This window comes from Mus caroli, chromosome 10, assembly GCF_900094665.2.
Source record: "Mus caroli chromosome 10, CAROLI_EIJ_v1.1, whole genome shotgun sequence".
NCBI classification, from domain to species: domain Eukaryota; kingdom Metazoa; phylum Chordata; class Mammalia; order Rodentia; family Muridae; genus Mus; species Mus caroli.
In genome coordinates this window covers 1,943,691-1,958,872 of record NC_034579.1, presented here as the reverse complement: position 1 = coordinate 1,958,872, position 15,182 = coordinate 1,943,691, and the positions used below count along the sequence as shown (strand labels likewise).

General features: G+C 42.4%; 1 protein-coding gene across 13 annotated transcripts in view; it reads left to right on the top strand.

The window, feature by feature from the left end:
* Nucleotides 1–15,182, top strand: part of Syne1 (spectrin repeat containing nuclear envelope protein 1) — a 444,430-nt gene that overhangs the window by 226,763 nt on the left and 202,485 nt on the right. For all 13 annotated transcript variants that reach the window (XM_029482408.1, XM_029482403.1, XM_029482399.1 and 10 more), the window contains 8 exons: nucleotides 285–602; nucleotides 1,527–1,682; nucleotides 1,836–2,006; nucleotides 2,923–3,249; nucleotides 4,791–4,943; nucleotides 5,314–5,481; nucleotides 8,088–8,264; nucleotides 10,516–10,662. In XM_029482408.1, coding sequence (XP_029338268.1) covers nucleotides 285–602; nucleotides 1,527–1,682; nucleotides 1,836–2,006; nucleotides 2,923–3,249; nucleotides 4,791–4,943; nucleotides 5,314–5,481; nucleotides 8,088–8,264; nucleotides 10,516–10,662 — 1,617 coding nt within the window. The remainder of the gene's footprint in view (nucleotides 1–284; nucleotides 603–1,526; nucleotides 1,683–1,835; nucleotides 2,007–2,922; nucleotides 3,250–4,790; nucleotides 4,944–5,313; nucleotides 5,482–8,087; nucleotides 8,265–10,515; nucleotides 10,663–15,182) is intronic.

The window sequence follows — 15,182 nt, the reverse complement described above, 5'->3', positions numbered from 1 at the left end:
CTGCTGAGCCATCTCTCCAGCTGCTGCCCTTCTTCTGATCTCTCATATCCACCCTGCCCCTGTCTGGGTACCTAGAAATTAAATTCTGGCACACAGGTTTAAAGACCCCTGAGCGTCCATAGGGGTTTCGTTGGAAGGGCTCTCTGTATGCATTTTCTTAATAGGGCAAAATAAGATCACATTTGTCTAATGTGAACTCCAGGCTGGAGCACCTGGCTCAGCTGAGACACGCTGACTGGTGTGAACTGCCAGTGAGACACTATGCCCATTCCCTTTCCCTGCAGGAGCTTCAAGTGCGGTGCGCAGAGGGTCAGGCCCTGCTAAACTCAGTTCTTCACACCAGGGAGGATGTGATCCTGTCAGGCCTCCCCCAGGCGGAAGACAGAGTGCTGGAGTCTCTTCGTCAGGACTGGCAGGTTTACCAGCACAGGCTGGCTGAGGCCCGGACGCAGTTCAACAATGTTGTAAACAAACTGAGGCTGATGGAGCAGAAGTTCCAGCAAGCTGACGAATGGCTCAAAAGAATGGAGGAGAAAATTAATTTCAGGAGCGAATGCCAGAGCAGCCGATCCGACAAGGAGATCCAGTTGCTTCAGCTGAAGGTGCAACTCAGGGGAATTCCTGAACCCTGTCAAAGCAAGTTCCTTCCCATAGTTCATTCATTTCCCGAAGACTCTTCGGACCTATGCCTTCTGAGTTCTCGCCATGTTTATCTAGAACATCTAAAGTAAATGAAATGGCTCTCTTTTTTTTTTTTTTTTCTTTTTTTGTAATGAACTTCTTAGGTTCGTCTTTAACAGAATGTGGCTCCATGCTGGGCCAGTGAGATGGATCAACAGGTAAAACCGCTTGTTGTAGGTCCCTAATAGCCTGAGCTTGGTCCCCAGGACCCACATCAGAAAGACAGAACCACCTTAAAGTGTCCTCTGACCTCCACACATGTTGCAGGCACACACATGTTAGTAATCTATTTTTAAAATTATTTTTTAAAAAAAATACAATTTTGTGAAACTACTGCATTTACTTCTCATGTCTACTGCCACACTTTTATAAAAATATATAAATGACAATTTTTTTACAGTGATGGTGTGATAAGAAAGGGCTATAATATAGTCCCTTAAATTAATAACTCATAATTAGTTTCATTCTAATTTTTAGTTGTTCCCATATCCAAAATGATACATAGGCCTTGGTGGTTAGTTTTCATTATTTTACCATTTTAAAATCAATTAAACTGCAAGGGGAGCCTTGAAATGCCCTTCTTAAAGAAACAGGCATTTGAACCAAAGTATAAAATGCTGAGAAAAATACCCAGAGTCATAAGTATTCAATTGCTATTGCACTGTTGTGACATGACTTTCCACAAAGATTATATTTGATACTCTTTCAAAACTGCATCTCAGGATAGATATACTCACAAACACAGGCAGAAATCATATTCTCTCCAGAAGATCCATTCACTATTCGCCTTATTTAAGAATGCCAGGTCTGAGTTTCCTTCTCTCTGGTTTCGTACATCCTTTCAGAAGTGGCACGAAGACCTGTCAGCACACAGAGATGAGGTTGAGGAGGTGGGAACCAGAGCCCAGGGGATCCTGGATGAGACTCACATAAGCAGTAGGATGGGCTGCCAAGCCACCCAGCTGACTTCCCGGTACCAGGCCCTGCTGCTCCAAGTGCTGGTGAGCTGCCCACCCCTGCCCCCTGCCTACAAGGGACAGCCACCATCATGAACCAAAGTGGTCTTTCCAACTTCAGCTGAAGATGCCCATGGTCCACAGAGGCCCGGGCCTAGGGCTTTCATCTGCAGTTCAATCTTCTCTTTACTTTCACAGGAGCAAATAAAATTCTTAGAAGAGGAACTGCAGTGTCTGGAGGAGACAGAATCATCCCTCAGTTCCTATTCAGACTGGTACGGCTCCACTCATAAAAACTTCAAGAACGTGGCTACCAAAATCGATAAAGTCGATGAATCCATGATGGGGAAAAAATTGAAGACATTGGAGGTAGGCCTGCATCCTCTGGCTTGCCTCCTCTCTCCCCTCCTCCTCTGGGACCCTGCCCCCCACCTCCCCCTTCCCCAACCCCGGCACCGTGTAGATCTAGAAGCATGTGTGCTCTTTCTGACTCCAAGTGATTGATGACATTCAGCTCAGTCATTTAATCCAAATATGTTTAAACATGCTTTAAGGCTAAAGCTGGTTCCGCTTAAGTGTGATGGCTCACCATCCGAATGGCCTATGTGCAGCTGTTCTCCTGGCCTCGGTGACACAAAGCCTGGCAGTGAACTTTTAAAACTGCTCTTACTACAACTCAGTGCATTAGCAGGGAGTTTTCTGGGGATAAGAGACACATCAGGTTCCTTTTGAAGTTTCTGACTTGGAAATGATGTATTGATCAATACATAAATCCTCTGCTGAATTAAAGCAGGGAGCTTTAGATTCCTTGATATGTCCAGCCTGGAAGTGAACGTTAAGGACATAGAGAATGACTTCAGATAGAACCTGGAAACTTTTCTTTACAGGAAATAAGATCCTCTCTGCATTTGCTGAACACTCGCACTCTCTCATGACTGGTTTTATGTCCACTTGACACAAGCTAGAGTCATCTGAGAGGAGGGAACCTTGGTGGAGAAAATGCCTCCATAAGATTGGGCTGTAGGCAAGGCTGTAGGACATTTTCTTAATTAGTGATTGACAGGGGAGAGCCCAGCCCAATGTGGGCAGTGCCATGCTGGACTGGTAGTTCTGAGTTCTATAAGAAAGCCAACTGAGCATCAGTTGCTGCCTCCCGGTTCCTGCCCTCACTGGTTCCAATGACGAACTGTTGTATGGAACTGTGGGTCAGGTAAACCCTTGCCTCCCCAAGTCACTTTTGGTTATGGTGTTTCATCACAGCAATAGTAACCCACTTTTTTCTCAGGTTTTATTAAAAGACATGGAGAAGGGCCACAGTTTGTTGAAATCAGCTCGAGAGAAAGGGGAGAGGGCAGTGAAATTCCTGGAGGAGCATGAGGCTGAAGCACTAAGAAAGGAGATCCATACCTACATGGAGCAGCTGAAGAACTTGACGAGCACCGTCCGGAAGGAGTGCATGAGCCTGGAGAAAGGCCTTCACTTGGCCAAAGAGTTCTCAGATAAATACAAAGTACTGACCCAGTGGACGGCAGAATACCAGGAGATCCTGTGCACACCCGAAGAACCCAAAATGGAGCTATATGAGAAAAAAGCACAGCTATCCAAATACAAGGTAGTGCCTTGCTAACCCCTGACGCGTGTGTGCGCGAGTCAGGCAGGGACCGAATGGGAGAGGCCTTACTCTTGAAGTGCTGAATCGTACCCATCTGTATTCTCTCTGCTGATGACTTCGGAAGCCATATTTGGCTAAATGTCCTGCTTCGGCATTACTTTCCTACTAGAGACCGATATTCAACAGTTGATATAATCAATCAACAGACACCTTTATGGTGCAGATAAATATGGATCTTCTCAAGGGAATTTAACCCCCAACCTGAAAGTCTCATGTGGCTGGAAGTTACTAGGAATGGGAGAATTACAAAATCATAAGCTTCAAAATATTAGGAGATATTTTTGCAACTCTTTTTCCTGTAACTTGACTCCATGTTTCTCAGACGTAACCTTTGTCGCTCATAACACATCTAACCCATCTTGTCACATCTGCCTTTTTTTTTTCTTTTTCTTTTGGTTTCCCCAGTATTCTTTCTATCTGACCTACAGCAAATAAAAAATGAAATAGTAAAATTTAAAGACAAAAATTTTAACTGACCAATCATAGGTAAACACCAGAGAATTTAGTTCCTGAAGGAATAGTAACACGCTCTATAGATCTAGAAGAGATATAAAAAAGGTAGAGAAAGTTATAGATTCATCTATTCAGACTTTCAAAATAATCACCAAAGCTGGCGTCCATTCACAGGTGACAGAGTGTCATGGATGACTTATGCTTCCCTGCTCACTGGAAAAGTGTATCATAGATATCAAGATAGACATGAACATACATAGATAAATATACACATACACACAAGTATCCACCTATCCATCCGTGTGTGTGTGTGTGTGTGTGTATACAGATACATACAGACACACCATACAGGTACACACATAGACACACAGACACACACACACACAATTCATGGCTCAGTACCTTCACAGCTGGCTCACTCAACACTGCTTCTGAGGAAGTGTGTGGTGTTTCTAGCTACTCTACTGTGCCTTGACCTCCCCACCAGGTCTGGCACCTTGTCATTGAAGATGACATAAATAAGAAATATTTCTTCACCTTCCCCAATTCATATCAAAGCCCAGCAGAGTTAAGTGTGCCTTGAGCTTGTCTCAGCAAGTGCACTGCCAGACATTTTCAACATAAGGCCATCTCTAACCCAATTCACAACAGACACCATGACCTCTGAACTCGGAGATGGTCATTCACATGGCTTTTTGTTGACATTTGTCTCTGCTGAATGTAGTGAAGTGGGAGGCAGAAATATGAGCTGTGTTCAATTTAGCTAAATGAAATGTTTTTCTCTATGTTCTTCTCCTCCATGAGAGGCCATTCCATGTTTTGCTTTCCTCTGTATTCTATTTAAAACTAGCGTAGCTCTGCTGAGATGTATGTTGTCCTTTAGTGCTTGGGACTTTTTGGTTGAATAAATATTTACCAGGGCCTTCTTGAGGTGGGTGGTATCATGTCTGCCACAGGCACTGTGTATTTTCTTCCTGTTCATCTGGGTGAGATGACTGTTTCCCCCCGTTTTGTCTCTGTGATTCAAGTCACTACAACAAATGGTGCTGTCCCACGAGCCATCCGTGATCTCAGTGCAAGAGAAGAGTGAGGCGCTTCTGGAACTGGTACAGGATCAGAGCTTAAAGGACAAAATACAAAAACTTCAAAGTGACTTCCAGGACCTCTGCAGCATAGTAAAGGTGAGGAGGTAGCAGCTGTAAGCACTGGCTCCCCAGGATGAAGCCTGGCTTCTTCCTCTCTGCCACAGACTCTTGAGGGCTGGCATACATAAGAGAAACATTTAATAGCATTGTGGCTGATTTTTCCCCATTCTCCATGAGTTTCTACTTAGTTACTTTCCTATTAGATGCTGGAGGTGGAGCCCATGGCTTTGAATGTATTAATCATACACTCCACCCCTGAACTGTCCCCCAGCTCAATCCTGGTAGTTTTCTGGTACAATGCACTCTGCCTAGCTTACTAATTATCCTATAATTCCTTACATATAACACAATACTTTAGTAGGTTTTGGGCTCAAAAGTCAACTCTGACATGTACCTGGTTTTGCAGGAGCGGGTCTTCAGTCTGGAAGCAAAAGTCAGAGACCATGAAGACTACAACACTGAGCTCCAAGAGGTAGAGAAGTGGCTGCTTCAGATGTCTGGCCGGCTGGTGGCGCCTGATCTTTTAGAGATGAGCAGCCTAGAGACCATCACTCAGCAGCTTGCCCATCATAAGGTACAGCTAATCTCACCACAGGGCGGCTATGATTGCCCTACCTCTGTGTGTGTGTGTGTGTACACGCATGTGCATGTACATGCACATGTATGCATGTATGTATATATGCATGTGTGTGCATGTTTATGTGCATATGAGTGTGTTCAAGTGAAGCTCTGAATTATGACCGCTTTGAGAACCTGGTGGGAGTTTCAAGTGCAGCTGACAAAGGAGAGCTATATTAGGGTTTCTATTGCTATGAAAAGACACCATTAACACAACTCTTACAAAGGAAAACGTTGAATTGGGGCTGCCTTGCAATGTCAAGGGTTTAACCCATTGTCGACATGGTGGGAAGCATGGCAGCATTCAGGCAGACGTGGTGCAGGAGTGGGAGCTGAGGGTTCTCCATCCAGTTCAGCAGGCAGCTGAAGAAGACTGAGACACACTGGTCAGACATGAGCATAAGAGACCTCAAGACTTGGCCCACAGTGACAACACTTCTTCCAACAAGGCCACACCTACTCCAACAAGCCTACACCTCCCAATAGTGCTACTTACTCCCTGTGGGCCAAGCATTAACACACATGACACTATGAGGACCATTCCTATTGAAACTACCACAAGAACCATTGAACTAAATACTTGGGAGAATAAAAAATACTCAAATCTTAGCACCAGGCTTCTTAATACATTGCTGTACTTTGATAGATTTTTGCCTCAGAGTTTAGTCTGCATCTATCATTTAGCAAAGGAAGGGATTCCTTTGGCTTTAGAAACACATGCCAAATGTGGAACACAGGGCTAGGAGTCAGTCTACATTCTAGCCCAGCCACACACCTTTCCTATCAGGGGCTTAAGCATCTTTGGAGAAGTTTGTCCTTCTCTTGTCTCACTTCATAACTGTGCTGGAAATCAGGGAATGCCATTCTGTGAACCAGCAAGAGCAACACTGAGAGCAGACTTTCTTATCTTTGTAGCTCTGTATGCTTAGTAACTATGGCATATGGACTATTTTATGGAATGATCTTATGAGATCATTCAGCATGATGTTAATGAGAAATAATTTATCTGTGATGGGATCAATATCTTATGGTGTGCCATGAAAGCCATAAACCTCTTTGTCAGAGGAAACTTTTCCCCTCACAAATAAGGATAGAAAAATACTAATCTTTGATCAGACCTCCCTAAACATTCCAGATCTCTCTTGATTCTGGAAGGTAAGTGGTGTCGTGGATGCTCAGTACATAGATGGGCAATGAGCAACTGTGCTGACATTTTCTATTGGGCTCTAAAGATATACTGTCCTGCTTTGTATCCTACCACTGTGATAAACACCATGACCAAAAGCGACGTGGGGAGAAAAGGAGTTATTTGACCTTACAGCTTATCGTTATCCTTCCTCCACCGTGAAGGAGCAGTACAGGGGTTCAGTGCAGGAGCAGAGGCCATAGAGTAAGCACTGCTTACTGGCTTGCTCAGGTGCCTCCCTGCTCATCTCAGGACCACCTGCCCGAGACTGTCTCTACCTGACAGTGTGCTGGGCGCTCCCACATCAATCATTAGCTTGATTAGATAGATTTGATTATAATAAAAATGCTTTATAAACTTGCCCAGAGACCAATTTCATAGAGGCATTTTCTCAGGTGATATTCCTATATTCCTTCTTAGATCACACTAGTTTGTATCATGATGAACGAAGACTAATTGGAACATACACTAATCCAGTAGATAGCCCATTCTTGCAGCAATCTCAGGATGTGGTCTCTCCTTCTCCCTCTCTTTCCCTCTCCTGCTCCCTTCCCCCCTCCTCCTCTCACCCAGGATGTGATATCTCTGTTCCAAGCTGAAGACAAAAGTAATTTCCAGTTGGGTTTAATGCCCTCTCACCCAACCTCATTGGACAGAAGAGGAGCTCAGCATTGCTTAGATCCCACCCGTGATTCCTTTATGTAGTGATGTATCCACATGATAATATATGTGGAAAAAGTAGCACAAGCCAAAGTCCAGAAGGACCTGTGCAAAACTGGGAAACTGGGCTATTTATTCCTGGATTACCTTGATATGACCTCTCCTAGACTTAGTCCCTTCATCTGCATAACAATGCGAACCCATACTCAATAGAATCTATTTATAATATCCGTACTATACTAGACAATTAACTGTAAACAAGACTGTTATTTTTATTCATATAAATGTTCCTGGATGTAAATTACATATTATATTATTTTAGAAACTAGAACAGTAAGTAAGTTAAATAAAAATTATATGAGGTTAAAAAAATTTTCCTAAGTTATAACAAACAGATTTGACACACAGATGGACATCATTTACCTTGTTTGCATTACCATTACAGAAGCCTCTCTGAGACCAGGCATAAACACAGTATGGTCTTAAAATCACTGCATTGTCATGTGATTAATCCATAAATCATTCACCCGTCCTATTTGTGGCTTACTGAAATACAAATGTGCTTTCTTACTTAAAATATAACCAAGAGGAATCACAAAACACTTCTAAAAGGTTTTTTAGACCATGGAATTAGATCTTAAACTTGATGCTTAATAAAGCGGTTGTTTCAAGCTGAGAGTGGAATTCCAACTCTCTATATTCTTCATTTTTTGTAGGCGATGATGGAAGAAATAGCAGGTTTTGAAGACCGCCTGGACACCCTTAAAGCCAAAGGTGACACTTTGATTGGCCAGTGCCCTGAGCACTTGCAGGCAAAGCAGAAGCAGAGTGTCCAAGCTCATCTGCAGGGCACAAAGGACAGTTACTCAGCCATCTGCAGCACAGCCCAGAGGGTGAGTGGTCCAGAGTGGTCCATGCAGTGATGGACTGAAGAGAAAGGCTAGATTTCATAAAGGATGAATGTCTGAGTGTTTGGAGTAGCTTTGGTGTTTTGCCAAATAGGAAGTAAGAAGACAGAGTTCACAACTTTTTTTTTTGTGAACACAAAACAGGCATGCCAGACATCTGCTTCATCGGAGGAAGCTTGGAAATTCAGACATTCAGTTCCATCCAATCTTTTCAACAAAGAGTTAATTATGAAACTACATTAGGCTCTGGATGTGGCTCACTTGGTAGAGAGCCTGTGTAGCATGCACAAAGCCATGAGTTTGTTCCTCAGGAAATATAAATCAAGAGTGGTGCCATATGTCTGTAATGCTAACATGATTGAAATAGAATCTTACACAGGGTTCAAAGATCATAGAGTCATCCATGACAATGCATTTCGAGTTCCAAGTCAGCCTGGATGATGTGGTTCCCTGTTTCAGGGGGGAGGGGGGATTGTTTAAAAGTTGTTTGGTAAGCTGGGTGTGATGGCTAGTGCCCAGAAAATGGAAGGTTTAGACACAATGGTTGCCATGAGTTCAAGGCTAACCTAGGCTGCAAAGTTTGGAGACTCTGTCTCCAAATAAACAAAAAGAAAAGTTACACTGGCAATTTTTATTCATTCATACACAATAAAACATCCCTATAGTCTGCCATTCATTTTGTGAATGAAATGGCACTAAAATAAGTGCATTTTAATTTCCCCATTATTGATTTTTTTTAGTATAATGAAGCCTGGCTTCTACTTTTAAGTTAGTATTTTTCTTCATTTGTGTGTATAAAAAATTGAAAAAGTAGAGCATATGTGTATCAGTTTGAATTATACTTTAATAGGTGTATTTCCACAAGACTACATTCTCAATGTCATATAAATAAATCTACAATAAATAATAATTATTCTTTTAGTGAAAACCAGTATTGTAAACAAGTTGATTTCTGTTGTTGTAGGTTCAGGTTTTTGTTATTTTGATCTTTGAGTTTTTGTTGTTGTTGTTGTTGTTGATGGTGGTGATTTTTGTTTTGTTTTCTGTGTTGCTGTTTATGAGACAGGGTCTTGCTGTGTAACCCTGGGTAGCATAGAACTCACTATGTAGACAAGGCTACCCTCCAACTCACAGAAATCTGCCTGCTTTTCTCTCCAGCTTGGTGAAATTAAAGACATGTGCCACCACACCCAGCTAGTATAGGATTTAAAAAATCATGTCCAATGTTTCTGTCTGATTTTGAAGTACTACAGTGTGCTTTTGTTACTAGGCTATCCAGGAGGAAATAATAAGATACACTGGAAAGGAGATATTAATTTGTATTTATGAGAGAAAATTAAACTGCAGATGATTCCTTAGACCATAAAAATGTATTTTTTCTTTTGAAATGAGGATTACTAAGTTACATTGGCTCTCCTTGAGCTCACATAGTGAAGTAGCCAAGTTGGCCAAATGGTTGAAAACTAATTAATTGAATATTAGAAAAAAAAAAGTATGAAGGAATCCCATTTGTGGATGCTTTAAACACTTTTTTAACTTACTTGTTTTTATGTGTATGAGTGTTCTGCCTGAATATATGTATTGTACTATGTATGCGCATGGTGCCTGCATAGAGGGCAGTTGTCAGTGCCCTGGGGCTGGCTTTACAGATAGCCATGAGCAGCCATGTGGTCCTGGGAACCAAACCTGGGGCTTCTCCAAGAGCAAATGCTCTCAACCCCTGAGCCATCCCTCTGGTCCCCGCACTGATGTTACTGATTTAGCTCCCTTGGTGGAATGAGTGCCTCAAACTCTTCCATGTCTCCATATGCTAGTGTTTATTTCCAGAAGAGCATCAGAATTAGAAAAGTTTAGTTGTCTTTTAAAGATGGTGATTCATGGTTTGTTTTTTGCTCCTTGTATAAATAAGGTCTTCAGTATTTATAATACAGAGGGAAACCTTCTAGAACCCCTGGCTTATGTTCTTGAGAATGTATTTCAACGACTTCATACATTTTGCCCCATGTATGAACACTGGGCCTGTTACATATGACATTATTATATGTGGGTATATCGAGGAATTATAAAATGGGCTATGGCCATTGCATCTTGGAACACATGCAGCCATGTTAGATATGTGCACAATGCTACGGAGTCCTGGGGATTTACCTGGACTGGCTCAACATGCTTATTTATTTATAGTGATGCTTTTAGAGATAGAAGTCAACGTTCACATCTCAACTCTCTTCTGTCTCAGGTATACCGCAGCTTGGAATATGAACTCCAGAAGCATGTCAGCAGCCAAGACACTTTGCAGCAGTGCCAGGCATGGATCTCTGCAGTCCAGCCAGACCTGAAGCCCAGCCCACAGCCACCTCTCAGCAGAGCAGAAGCTGTTAAGCAGGTAGTGGAGTCTGCGAAGTTTTATTATTAGGAGTCATTCATTAATTCATTCAAAACCATGCTGGTTTCTGGGAATAGTGAAATGTAAATGAGGTCTGGCCTTGGCAATAGTCTAACCATAGAGATGGGGAGAACATGGATATGTGGTCCTGTGGAAAAGAATATGGTTCTTTCATCAAGCCTCAACTCTAAAACCTGTTGCGGGAAATATTAAAAATGAACCATCAAGTTCCCAACCTCCTTCCAGCTACTCTCTGTCCGCCAACTCTCCAGCAGGGCAGGAGCTCCCCAGTTCCCTTCCCTGCCATGCCAGCCCCACGCAACAACCATCCATCCCACGGTCAGCTGCCACAACACCCAGCAACATAGTAGAAATAAAACTCTAGAAGCTTATAATTAACAAGTCAGATTAAGTATCAATAAATTCTCAATTCACAAGATGCTCACACAATAGTATCAGAGCCAGTTGATAATGATACAAGCTGCCCACTTAGATCAGACAAGTTCTATTCCTATATGATATTCATAACTACCTGTGGCTATTTAAAACCATGTGGGATCAGGATCTTTTCTCTGTCCATCCACCTCCATCTTGGCTTCTCTCTCTCCCTCCTCTGAGTCACTCTCTGTCTCTGCAACTCTTTGCTCCACCTCCCTTTTCTCTGTCCAATCACAGACTTTCACAAACCTCCTGCTGCACTAACATCTTAATGTAACTGGACAGGGAAAATCCTGCCACAAACACCTTATCTGTTGGCTCCAGCACTTAGTATCTCTGAGCCTGGGTTCTCTCTTATATGAAATGATGCTTGTAAGTACAACTGCTCCTGGAAATGCACAAGGCGCTTGTTCAGTGACCCTGTTTATACTAGGATATGCAGATATGCAGTTCTTTGTTGGAAATGGCGTTGGCAATGAACTTATTCATGTCCACCCGAATTCTTTACACCCTCTGTAAATTATTTTGAATATTTAATGCAATATAATCCTTCAAAGATAGTTGATATATGAAGTTGTGTAGGCACACCTGATGGGGGAAAAAGTCTGGACATATTAATGACAGACACAATTTTGGTTTTCTTCAATGCTTTCAGTGGACTGAGCCTGTGGGTACAGAATCTCTGGCTAGAGGACCAGCTGTATATATACTTATGAATTATGCTGGAATTCAAACATTCTCAAAGGGATGGGGGTGAGAAAGAGAAAAGTAATACTTACCTCCCCAAACTGTTGTTTCTCTCCTTGCACACACACACACACACACACACACACATACACACACACACACACGGTGTGCTTCGAAAGTGATTGGTGAGTGGATGATGAAGGGAATGTTAATTGTTGTCACATGAAAGAGACCTATAACATAGCAATATAATGTAACCATGCTATGGAAACCTCATTAGGATATAAAGGAGTATTTCTCAAACCTTTGTGCTTGGCAGCTGAACATGCAGTGAGAATCTTGTGGGAAAATGTCATATAGGAATTTACTTGTGGCTATTACTACTGCCAGATAAATTAATAATATTAAGTAAAGATTTTAATTTGCTTATGATGGAGACCAATATAACACCATTGTTCATTTAATCCTCACAGAGAAATGCCCATTTACTCCAGTCCCAGGGTGCACTGGGCTTAAGTGATTTACATTAAGTCATGAAGATGTTCATATCAGTCCACACATCAGACTTTGGAAAGCACGGTGTAAGGAAAGAAATAAATGTACATTTTTGAGCCAAGAAAGAAAGATTTGATGGTTATTTAAATTCTGATTTTTCTATTTTTCAGTTTGCATTGTGTATTAAATTATATGACACAGTGAGTTTTCATGTGGCATTCTCGCACATCTCCCGATCACACCTTTTCTGCCCTCTCTTACCGCCCCCTACCTCCACCCATGTCCCTAATAGGCCCCCATTTACTCTCAACTCCATTATTTTATTCTCCTAAGTCTACACATGAAGAAAATCATGATGTTTGTTCCTCTTAGCCTAGCTAGTTTTGCTTAACATGGTGGTCTTCAGTTCCATCATCCTGCTAAATGGCAGAATATACATCTTCATCATGGCCATTAGCCACATTTTCTTTGCACCATGAGCTTCCTCAAGTCACCCCTTCTCTATGTTGGCCTTTATTAGTGATGAATTCTACTTACCACATACCAAAACCAAACTTAATTTTTCTCCTTTGTTGCCACCCAAAAGAAAGGGGTGTGCCAAACAAAGAGTTTCTCACAATGGTACTGTGCCAGAACCACAGGGCAGGCCCACAAGGGTACTGTGCCAGAACCACAGGGCAGGCTTTACTACACAAACCAGGATAAGGTGCTGATCTTCCTCACGTTCCTGAACACATAGCTCTGAGCCATGCTGTGGTGTGGGAAATATTAAAACGAATGGCAAGTTCCTGCACTTTACCCAGCTACTCTCAGCCCCAGTGGTCTTGGTGGTCAGTTCTTATCTTATGGAGACTCTCTGACTCAGAGCCCCAAAATTTCTCCACCCAGCTTGCTAAATTCCCACTGGAGGGTCACTACCATACCAGCCCCATGCTTCAAAGCCCCCACAGCCTTTGTGGTGCACATCTGGCAAACCCACCCTTTGCTGCTGTACCTTTCTCTCTTGAATCCAGTCAATCTGCTGCATGAAGGAAAACACCACACAAACATAGTTCAGAAATAATGGTAACCCAATCTCTGGTTGCAACGACTACAATCCTAATTTTGTAAGACACATTAATTCTAAATCCTCCAGTGGAACTCATCCTGGTGGATTCACCAGATAAGTTTTTCTATTGGTTAGGATTAAGGTAACTCTATTAATCACAAGATGAATAATTATCCTTTAAATTACATGCACTTTTAATCTTTTTTTATTTTTTAAATTGAGTTTAATTTTTTTTTTAAAGACCAGGTTACTCCATGTAGCCCTGGCTGTCCTGGAATTCAGTCTATAGACCAGGCTGGCCTCAAACTCACTGATACTTACCTGCCTCTGTCTCTTGGGTGCTGAGATTATAATTCAATTCTTGACAGCTTATTTTCTTGTCATTTTGAAAAATTGAGCTGTCTGGGCCAGCTGCCCTCCCCTGGGCATGGGATGTGAAATGATCCTTTCACATTGGCTACACTGAGCTGTCTGGGCCAACTGACCTCCACTGGGTCATGGGATGTGAAATGATCCTTTCACACTGGCTACTGTGGGTCATGGGACGCTAGATGGTACTTTTCACTCTGGTAAATGGTTAGTAAGAATAATTGGATGTGAAACATTTTGCACATTGAATGAATACCGAAGACACTGTATGGTTGGAAATAGATCTGTACTTCTTATAGCCACGGGAGGAGCTGGCAAGTTCTCTGTGTTCCCTATTACTCCATGTGCCTTCAAGAATAGCATTCAGGCCAAGGCCTGGTCATGATTCATCCAATGCCATCCATCATCTTTTAGAATAAATTCCAAATTTTATGCCACAGCCCATGAATAGACTGTTTTCATAATTTGTCTAACAAAGGAAGAGTTGAGGTTTGGACTTGGCGAACATCTTCTTACATCCCCTGTCCCCACCAGGGTCATTTAGTGGTGATTAAACGCATTGTAAGTTGCCACAATTAACAGTCATTGAGATGCTGAAGTCCAGGGATACTACTGGACATTCCATAATGTTTCAGACAGACCTGTTCTCACAGAGCTACTTACCTCAGATCTCAGTGGTTCTGAGACTGGACATGCTAACTAGAGGCAGAAAGCAGAATACCAGGATGCTTGTCTTATTTCATTTAACATAGTTGCTTCCAGTTCTACTTATGTCCCACCACAGTACACGATTCTATCTCTCCTTAGAGCAGAATAAAACTACACTGTGGACACGTGATGGATTTCCTTTACACTGTAAGCTTTCCTGAGCCATTCCTTGCCTTCCAGCTTTTTATTACAGATGCAATTAATAGCTTTGATAGCTTCCATGACTTGGTATCTGTTCACCCTTTTGACCACTGATTGACAGCCTCCAGGACTTGGTCTCTGTCTACTCAATGTTCCCTCTGCTTTGGCTTTTGCACCCACTGTCCATCCTAGATCATCTTTGTCGTGTTTGATGGCTCACTTCCTGAATGTGTTCTGATCTAACACTCTGAGAAGACTTGGAGATATGCTGCTTGTGGAGTAGCAATGCTTTCTCCACACAGTCCAGACTCTCAGCACCTTTCTTTCCCACTTCTTGTGCCAGGCATGCAACTGCTGACCTATTACCTGGTTTTTCCTCAGAAGAGTGCCAGTCCCATGAGAGCCAAGATTGTGTTGTTTGGAGTGCTTTATATACTGTATCTAAAACATATGTTTCCTCGATGCTAAGCAGCTGTGTTTCTGTGTTTCCATGAAGAAATGAAAAAAAAAAAAAAAACATCTCACATAAGCCCTTCTTGGTGGACTCTGAAGAAGGGAAGCGCAGGTGATGAACCCTGGTCATATCATTCTGAAGGAGCTCCCAGCTGACCCTGACAGTGATCTTGTCTCAGGC